Raw genomic sequence first — 10,558 nt, 5'->3', positions numbered from 1 at the left:
ATTCTGATTACATGGCAACACTTACCAAGATTGTATGTAGCAGATAATGGTAGAAGTTTGTTCCCAAAGTTTTTAGAATATTCGCCTTAAAAATTTTCTGGGGAATTTTCAACTTGACTACTAAAGTTTATTCATTTTTACCTTTTCTCAAACTATCTTTTCCTGACCCCTCAATTAAATTATGCTTCCTTCAGCATAGGCGACTTACCCTTATCATAATTTTTTCAGACCTTATGTTTTCTCTCTCCTTTCAGCCAATTGGGCACTGCAGTAGCTGAAATGCGAAAAAGGCAGCAGTCACAGAATGAAGAAACACCTGCTGTGTCTCAAGCACCTGGAAACCAGAGGCCCAACAATACGTGTTGCTTTTGTTGGTGCTGTTGTTGCAGCTGCTCCTGGTATGTCTTCTTATCTGTGTGATACCACACCTGAGCTGGGTCATAACTGGCGTGAACATGCACGTCAGCTCTTGGGACCATAGAAACTTCTCAATCTATCTTTTTTTCTTCCTTTACAAGTAGGAATTGCTGGAAATGATCATTGGTTTAATGTGCACATTTCCATAAGCAAAATATAGTATTTCCTCAAAATCTACAATGAAATTGGTAGTAAGGTAAAGAATGAAAAATTGTTTTATATCATGGTTTTCTCCACCCGTGCTTCTTAAAGGTATGGGTAAAAATAAGATTATGGCTATATATTTACTGAACAGTAAACAACATTCTCCCATGTTACAGAAGATACAAGAACACTAAGATAATATCTAGTAGTATTGTATATAGTATTCAGGGTAGTGTTTTAGTTCTCTGCTATTCCATGTGGTGTTGATTGTTCTGTCACAGAGTTGGGTGGCAACTTCAACCATAGACTCCTGAAAAGGACAGAAAAAGAAGTGCCACAGACTCATGTCCACAGATCTAAAAGGCCAGGGGCTATGATGGGTATGAAGGTCAAGTCAGTTCATTAAAAATTCTGAACTTAGAGCCAAAGAACCTGCTTTCCATTGCGGTTTTGTCACTGACAGGCTCTGGAACATCAGACAAAGTTGTAATCTCTGTTTTTTGGTTTTCTCACCGGCAAAGTGATGAAGAGTCAGATAAGTTGGTTTTCAAGGTCTTGTCTCGTACTAAATGTCCATGGTTCAGGCACCTTAGAAAACCTGCTTTAGTTCCAAATTCCCAAAGTCTTCAAATAAGAAAATCAGTGAGACCCAGAGTCCTGAGATTTACAAAGATGAGATTCCTCGGGAGGGGAGTGGGGGGATGTTAGACTTAATGGAATTTCCATAGAACCACACGTTTCAGGGTACTGTAAGATCCAATTCACAGGTGGATCTTTTGGGTTAGCAGTGGTCTCCTGGATCTCCATGACCTGTTTCAAAACCCTAAAGAAAGGGCCAGATGCTTGAGTCATCTTCTCACACATGATCCCTACAGTTTCTCAATGTCCATATTATGATGGTTGGAGTTATGATATAGTGGCATAATGTTCTATCACAGTGGCCAAAAGAGAAGAGGAAATATGTAATGCTCCAGTGGCAGCCTTGGTGTTGAACAAGCTCTGAGCTCTCTAGGAAACTTCATTTCCAGAAAAACCATCCGATATTGTAGCAATCTGGAACGTTTAAAGTAGTTTTTATAAATATCAAAATTGCTTCCCAGTTGATGATTCTTTTTTGGGGAAAGTCATGTACGATTCCTTTTTCTTTCATTCTTAAGCCTCAAATTCAGCATTTCAGATGGAGGCAACAGAGTCCTAGAGGAGAGAACTATTTCAATGCAACTGTGTAATATTTTTCTCTCTCATTCCTCAAGAGATCAGCTAGCTCTGGTTTTAATCTGTGAAATATGGGGTACTGACTTAATATGGTGGTTCTGAAGTCAGACTGCCTGGGTTCAAACTCTTCATCTTTCACTATTTGTTTGACCTTCAGCAAGTTGCTTAGTGTCTGCAGATTCCTCATCTATCAAATGACAGTAATAAGAATCCCTACCTCATAAGATTGCTTTAAACATTAAATGAAGTAAAACACATACAAGCTGAGAACAGTGCCTGACCCATAGTATGCATTTAATAAGAGTTAGTTACTGGGCTATGGAACACTTCACATTGGGAAAATAAAATCTCTTTAAAGAAGATCTGGCTTCAAATCATGTATATTTTTTTTAAAAAGATCAGCTTGTAGATACAATACAAAAAATTATCTTGGAAAGGAAAACTATTTTATTTTAAAGTTCATATGAAACATCGCAAATATATTGTTACATCGTGTTGAGGATTATATTTCTATTTCTCACTTGCTCTACGCCATGTTCCAGTAATTAGTATATAATTTTGTTTGCCTGCAAAAAGTTATTTCTGAATTGCTTCAGGATTAAAACACCAAGCACTGAAGTTTTTTTGTGCAATATCTGCTGTCAAACAGATGTGTAGGGAGATTTGCTTTTATCTGTCCTACAGATATTTAGCAAGACTTGCTTTTATTAATTCTTAAAGTGCACATTAAATAAAAAAATAGTCAACGTGAGCTTGTGAGCATCAGATTGTCACAGAACACAAACTATGGATGGAGAACAAAACAGCTTTTGGAAGCTGCATTAACTCTCCACACTTCTAGGGCGACAGGTATTTGGACCCTAAACACGTGGTGCCTTGGATGCATGTTCTATTAGTTCTAGACGAGAGAGTATTGTTAAGAACTATGTTTGCTAATAATGAGTCATGGACACTCAAGTCCAGGCCATAAAATGCAGTCTGTAAACGTATGCCTTCTTTACATGATAAATAATAGGTAAGGTCATTTCTAATGTAAGCAACTATTTTAAAAAACAAGAATGAAAGTTAAATTATGTTTTAATTGTAACTCTGTTATCTCAGTATAAATGGAGATGTCCTTTACACATGCATTTTTAGAGTATCATAATTTTTGCATTTTGAGTTTAGGGGAAAAATATTGTAAAGTCTTACTAGAGTGGAAAAAAAAACAAAGAAAGCAACGTTCTTCAAATTTTCCAGGCTAGGGAAAAGGAGTATAACAAAAAGAAACACTAGAAAAATGTAATTTAGGGACAAAAAGTTAGAAATAAAAGTATGAAGTAACTGTCATTCGTAAATAGGAATAGTTGCCATGTAGCTATTTTACCTCCTTTTAAGGAAATAGAGTGCTAAGAAAATAAATTTCTATATCTAGTAATAAATATAAATACCTCACTCAAGCCTCACATTATGAGTTTTTAAAACAACTTAGTATTTTCCCAAATTTTCATTTCTCATTCATATTTCATCATCAGCTCCTCTCTCGTGTTTAAATTTATTCCTGCCTTTATAAAATTACCACTATGCTTTATTTTGGGTGGTGATACAGAGCATAAATACATAACTGTTGAATAGTTCCACAGTTTCCTTCAAAAATCTCAAAAGTTAGGATTACTTCACAATGTCCTCTGTCCCTGTCAAGGAACCACTTCCTTCCCCAAATCCATCTATCTCCCTTTTCTCCCCAGAGCCCTCCATTTCAAAAAGAGAAAGCAAAGGAATGAGGTTTAGACCATAACCTGTTACACAAATAAGTCATGGATGCCCGAGTCTTGGTCATCAAGCAGACAGTCTGTAAACTTGCAAGCCCTTCTACACATGGGACAAAGCTGTTCCCAACCAGGAGAGCTTTGTCAAGATCACGTGTCTAGAGATTCAGAATTGTCAAAACAATGTTCCCCTTATATCAGGATTCAAAGAGAATGACCTGCTTTTTCAGGTCGTTAACCCTCTTCCCTTTTCTTTATGAGAAAGAAACCTTTTAAAGATGTGGGATCCTTGCAAAACTGCCGACAGTGTGAATCCATGAGGTAGTTTCACACTGTGAAAGTGTGTGGGAAACCAGAAATTGCGTTGTGCTCACAAAACAAGGTGCCACAAAAAGGAGGTAGAAAGGGAGAGCTTCCAAAGTGCATTGCGAGCTTAAACCTAATTTCCAAATTGTCCCATGAACCCTCCTCTCCTAACACCAGAGGTTAAACTAAAATAACACAGAGTATTTTTTTCAAGGAAATCTCTAGGTGCTAATCCACTTCTGCTTTAATTGCTCATTGCTCCCGGGGGTGTCCTAGCAAGCAAAACAGATTGCTATGTTTACTTATAAAAAATGACAACTCAACAGACTTCAGATACCATGCCTCCAAAACACTCCATTGGCTTCTCATGTTGCTGCATGGTGGTGAGGGGATCACTTGGGTGGGGCAGCCTCAGGCTCCCCACCTGCAGCTTCCGAGGGAATGGTTCTCTCTTTTGCTACTTTACTTACTAGATTAGTGTATAAGCTTTTGTTTGGAAAAAAAAATGTCCTCACTTAAAAACTAATGTTCAGAAAACTCTGTGTCTCATTTTACACATAAGGCAACTGAAGACTTGCCTACTGTCACTAAGCTCATTAACGACAGAAGTGGGACTAAAATGCAAGTCTCTTAATATCCCAGTCCATTGTTTTGTCCATTTTAAGAGAACACTTCCAAACTTTTCATTTCCAGGATGGATATGAACTGTTTCCAAAGCTTTTTACTTTGCAAACTCTTCAAGAATTATATTAAGTAACACTCTTCAAATGAAATTCACAATCCCATGCACTACTATGTATTGCCTACAAGATTTCGTCCACTGCATCGGATGGTCTCCATTCTTCTTGGGAGAAATTGGCCAGAACATTAGTACATTAAATAGTCCTGTGAAAGCTAAAATTATCTCCCTTTTGACACGTTAGTTTCCAGACCACGGAACAGATCTGACTAGGTAAACTTTAAGCACTTCACAAACATACTTTTGGTTGCCCCTCCCTCCATTTTTAACAAGTACCACAGCCTCTATAATTCAAAACAGTGTGAAAATAATGTCCTATTTTATCCTCACACTGTCACACTTTAGCTCTTTGCTAGTGTAAACACTAAAACGCATGCTTTAAAAGCCAAAGGATATTTTTTGAAAGGAAAAACAAAATCCACGTCTGCTCCATGGTAAAGAAACCACCCCCTGGAAATAAATCTGCTCACACATGCAAGTTGAATCATTTCATCTAAGGCACCAGTGAAGAAGCAGTCTTTTCTCTAGCTGTCACCCTCAGAGACCTGATTCATCTCACATGGGAGCACAACTTATCTGCATAGGATTTCCAAACCAGACCATCAAAAATATCACTTACAAAGAATTCTAGTTTTGAAAACTCTATCTCACCATGTCATAGGTAAAAATTTTCAGTAGTTTCTATAACTTACACAAACTTTTAAATGCACACAATCAGAAGACATGTACCAAAATGAACCCAGGTTTCCCAGGCCATAGACACAAAACCAAAAAGTGGACGTTGGCACAAGGGACCATCTCTGTGTCATGCACTTGTTTATTCACTCCTTTACAGCTGATTGAATGTTAATTATTTCCTGGTACTGTTGATGTCATTGGCTTTCACCAGATTCTCCCTGCCTCTACATTGACAGGGAACAAATGCTCAGTAAGCAACTGAACATGGACATGAACATTTTGTTTACTCCCCAGGTCACCCTCCAGAAAAATTTAAGATTCAAGCTGCCTCTGCCAATAGAATGCCTTGACCCTTTTCCAAGGAAGCCATACTATTCTTCTTTTTCTAAATTTTATTGGAGTAGAGCTGATTTACAACGTTGTGTTAGTTTAAGGTGTACAGTATAGTGATTCAGTTATACATATACATATACTCATTCTTTTTCAGATTCTTTTTCCATTTAGGTTATTACAGAATACTGAGTAGAGTTCTCTGTGCTCTACAGAATACTGAGTAGAGTTCTCTGTGCTCTACAGTAAGTCCTTGTTTGTTATCTGTTTTATATATTGTAGTGTTTGTATGTTCATTCCAAGCTCCTAATTTATCCCTCCCCACTATGTTCCCCCTTTGGTAACACTAAGTTTATTTTCAAAATCTGTATGTTTCTGTTTTGTAAATAAGTTCATTTATATCATTTATTTTAAAATTAGTTTCCACAAATGAGTACTATCATATAATACTTGTCTTTCTCTGACTTACTTCACTTAGTATGATAATCTCTAGGTCCATTCATGTTGCTGCAAATGGCATTATTTCATTCTTTTTTATGGCTGAGTAATATTCCATTGTAGATATGAACCACATCTTCTTTATCCCTTCCTTTTTGACTCTGTTTACTGTAAATGTACATTTTTTCTGAGTGTCACATTGCAGTGCTTAGACCATCAGTGGAAAAATGGATGTGAAGAAAACAAAATACTAGATGAAAATATTATACCCAATTTTATTTAAGAGAGTAGAAAGAACCAAAACAGAATGGAGAAAGAAGATTAAATTAATTCTAGCTAGAAGAAAGCAAGAGCCAGCCCCCGCCTGGCCCTGTGGTGGGTGGAGAGGAGCTGCCTCGGAGAGACGGAGTGCCAGGTGGGGCGGGGAGAGGACGTGGGCCTTACCAGGTTGAGATGTAGGAGAGTCCTGACGTGGAAAGGGCGTTCCAAAGAAAACAAAGATGGGTCCTCAGGAGAGGATGGTGAGAGGAGCCTCACTCTGTGAAGAAGCCCAGAATTCTAAAGAGACAGGAGGAAACAGACTGTAGGTGAAGAGACTAGGTAGCACGTCCAAGGACAGCACTTGGCACCGAGACTTGAGTGCCATTCACGGGCCCACGTACCCCAGCTGGCTTCAAGTCATTTCAGGGTCAGATCCAGGGAGGATCTCTCAGTCTCGGCTGACTCACTGTATGTCATGGTGCGGTGGGTGAGGGCCATCTGGGTCTCAAAGGGCAGGATGTGGTGGAGCTTCTCAGTGACCTTGGCAACGGGCCGATGCTGGTCTTCCCCATGGCCACGCCTCCCTCTGCCCTGGACAAGGCTGCACACTTGGGGGGCCGGTCTGACACCCAACTCACTGTGCTGGTTTTCATACTAGTGACTCTCCTTCTGTTTGACATGCGATTTTGTTTTCTAGGTGAAGGTCTTCAGTAAAATTATGTTATATGGATTTTATAGTGGAATTCACAGCCATTCATATCAGTCAGTTGGCACTGGGTCTTTTCCTAAACGTATACTAAAATTTTAAAATAACTAAAGGTATATTTTGGCTTATAAAATAATATTTGGCACATAGTAGGTGTTTAATTAATAATAAGGTGTTGAATGGTTGATGGAATTTGGATTTTCCAATTGAGTCTACTTTATAAAATATGGAAATTTGTATCACAAATTTTGTTTTTCAAAAATTACAGGTATATTCTCCTATCATTAGCATAATGATGTGGCAGCTAATGCATGTTAGGGAACCACCAGATTTCTTCTTATGCACCATGTTCTTCATTCCCCTGTGTGTGTGTGTGTGTGTTAGTAGCAGTACTAGTACTAGTAGTACTAGCAGTTAGTCATAGAGAAAGGCCAGGATTCCAGGAAGGAGTACTAAAATCTGGTTAGTACTACTGGGATATAAAGTCAAGAAGGACAAAATAGACTAGAGAGACAATGACAAGTAATAAAATGCCTTTTATGGCATATTAAGAAGTTAAAACTTTACACCTTTTTTGGTTATGGGAAGTGACTGAACATGATTAAGTAAGAAGGGGACAAAGTCCATTTTATGTTTGAAGTGTATCCCTGTGGCGACAATGGAAAGTGTGTGGGAGGACAGGACAGAAACAGGAAGCCTGTTAGAAGACTTCTGTGATAGTCTTTGTGAAAGAATCAAGGGGCTCAAAATGAAGGGTGATTAAAAGGAATGGAGAGATTCCAGTTTCAAGAAAAATGAAGTATTGTCAAGAATTTGCAGTAGACGTAAAGGAGAAGGGAAGGATAACGCCATTGCTTTGCTTGAGGGGCCGGGTTGATGGTAAGCCCATCAGATGAGAGAACTCTGGAACAGGAGGTGCTTTAGGCCAGGATAGGATGGTGGGTTGGGCTCGCTCCGTGTGTGGTGCCCAAGGATTAGCTGTGCAAATGATTTTGAAGCTTGCAGGGCATGCCTTGATTAGATATAACAATCAGGGAGTCATCAGCATACAATATACAGGAGATAAAAAGGATGGCCCAGCATGAAGAGCAGTGAGCTACAGGCTGAAACCTCAAATATAAATCCTTAAACCCACTACTGGGCATATATCCAGGGAAAACTATAATTCAAAAAGACACATGCACCCCAATGTTCATCGCAGCTCTATTTACAATAGCCAGGACATGGAAGCAACCTAAATGTCCATCAACAGAGGAATGGCTAAAGATGTCGTACATATATACAATGGAATATTAGTCAGCCATAAAAAGGAATGAAATTGGGTCATTTGTAGAGATGTGGATGGACCTAGAGACTGTCATACAGAGTGAAGTAAGTCAGAAAGAGAAAAATAAATATTGTATATTAACGCATATATGTGGAATCTAAAAAAATGGTATAGATGATCTTATTTGCAAAGCAGAAATCGAGACACAGACATAGAGAACAAACGTAAGGATGGATACCAAGGGGGAAGCGGGGAGTGGGATGAACTGGGAGATGGGGATTGACATATATACACTATTGATACTAAGTATAAAATAGATAACTAATGAGAACCTACTGTATAGCACAGGGAACTCAGTGCTCTGCGGGGACCTAAATGGGAAGGAAATCCAAAAAAAGAGGGGATATATGTATACATACAGCTGATTCACTTTGCTGTACAGTAGAAACTAACACAATGTTGTAAAGCAATTATACTCCAATAAAAATAAAAATTTTAAAAAAGCCTTTAAAGAGAAAGCAGTGCAGCTCTGCAAACACGGGATGCAGAGACTAGACAGTCTGGGAGGTAACATACAAAACACACCACTGGGCTGGCACAGAAGCCCAGACAGTAAAGAGTTCCACACAGAAGGGAATGATGGATGTTGCAAACACACCAAGGAAATCTGATGCAATAAGAATCATAAAACTTCTTGTCATCTGGCCTACCAGGAAGTTATCAGTGAACTCTGTGAGAATCAAGCATCTCCTTAAGGTGCATGAGGAAGAAGAATTTGGAGAGAAAAGCTGCTGAGTGCAGCCCTTTTCAAAGGCACTGAGACATCCTGGTCTTTGGGGGTGAAGATTCAAGTTGAGGGAAGCCAGTGTTCCCTTTCTGATTTAGTCAAAGCAAACTATTCAATTTCTAAAACAATGTGAAATCCAGCCCTTCTAAATCCTGGCCAAATATATTAGCTATCTGGACAAAGTTTAAGAACTGCCCACCCATCTCAGCCTCCGCAAATCAATAATAATACAAAAACTGAGGTTATGACATTTTGCTACCCCTAACCTATCTATAAAATGTCATAGTTGTGCTACATCTGATTAAAATTAACAATTTTCATCTCTCTCATTGGAACTTTTTTTTAAACATCTTTATTGGAGTATAATTGCTTTACAATGGTGTGTTAGTTTCTGCTGTATAACAAAGTGAATCAGTTATACATACACATATGTTCCCATATCTCTTCCCTCTTGCGTCTCCCTCCCTGCCACCCTCCCTATCCCACCCCTCTAGGTGGTCACAAAGCACCGAGCTGATCTCCCTGTGCTATAAGGCTGCTTCCCACTAGCTATCTATTTTGCGTATGGTAGTGGAACTCTTTATTAGTCCTTTTAAGCCTAACTTATTTAGGTCTAGGCCTGGTAGACCTATTAAAATCTGCCTGATGTTTTAGGACATCACTCAAGAATCACTAATTACTTGTCAGATAAGACAATAAAATCCACTTCTAGCAAATATGAAGTTGATTGTATAATAATTCTGCTTCATTCGGTTTTATAAATATTATAATTTTTGATGCTATAAAATTCATATCTTTGTTTCAGATATCAATATACTATATATTAATGTACATTTCATGCCTGGGAGCATGTGCTCCTAAGTAGAAAGCAAATTTCTGCCATTGCTACTTTTCTGTATACAGAAACATAGATTATTTAAAAGCACAAAACCCTTTTAATTGACCAATTTCATAAGTAATAGTTGAATAATAACTTCATATGTTTCATTGTAAATAGATGTGGTCTTGCCATATTTAAAGATTATGCACAAATTCTAATAACATGCCTTCCTCATATAAAGCCTACTTTCAAGAGGCAGCACTGGGGAGGGAAGAAAACCACACTGGAATTAGACCTGGATGCATCTCAGTTTCATAACAGATAACTGTGAAACGTTTGGCAAGCTGCTCAAGCTCTCTGAGCTTTAGTTTCTTCATCTGTAAGATGGGATTCAACAACAGTTACTTTAGGGTGCAGTTTCTTTCAGGAACCCCTGAATAATCCTTTATTGATAGATATTATTTGCAAGTCTCAGGCTGAAAGGAAATTACCAGACTTTGGCCACTGTATGCTTAGCATGTTCTATTTCCATGTTGTCAGTTAATGTAACAGGACCTGTTTTCTGCATTCGGTATCCCTGGCCCCTTTTCCCCAACTCTCACATGAACCAGCACAGGTATAACCCGGCATTCCCAGAGCATGGACCACACACTCATTGATACACAGAGTGATGTGAGTTCATCATATCCCGGGGTTAAGTCT

General features: G+C 38.5%; 1 protein-coding gene across 1 annotated transcript in view; it reads left to right on the top strand.

Moving 5' to 3' along the window:
• Positions 1-258: 258 nt before the first annotated feature.
• RGS17 (regulator of G protein signaling 17) overlaps positions 259-10,558 on the top strand; it is a gene marked incomplete at its 3' end in the record, with an annotated part of 28,152 nt that continues 17,852 nt past the window's right edge. Inside the window, exon 1 of the mRNA XM_079716103.1 lies at positions 259-398. Within this exon, the coding sequence (XP_079572229.1) occupies positions 280-398 (119 nt within the window). The 5' untranslated portion in view covers positions 259-279. The remainder of the gene's footprint in view (positions 399-10,558) is intronic.

Source organism: Hyperoodon ampullatus (genome assembly GCF_949752795.1).
Source record: "Hyperoodon ampullatus genome assembly, chromosome: 12".
In the NCBI taxonomy this organism is placed as follows: domain Eukaryota; kingdom Metazoa; phylum Chordata; class Mammalia; order Artiodactyla; family Ziphiidae; genus Hyperoodon; species Hyperoodon ampullatus.
Note: the sequence above shows the minus strand (reverse complement) of the source record. Positions and strands in the feature narration are given on the sequence as shown.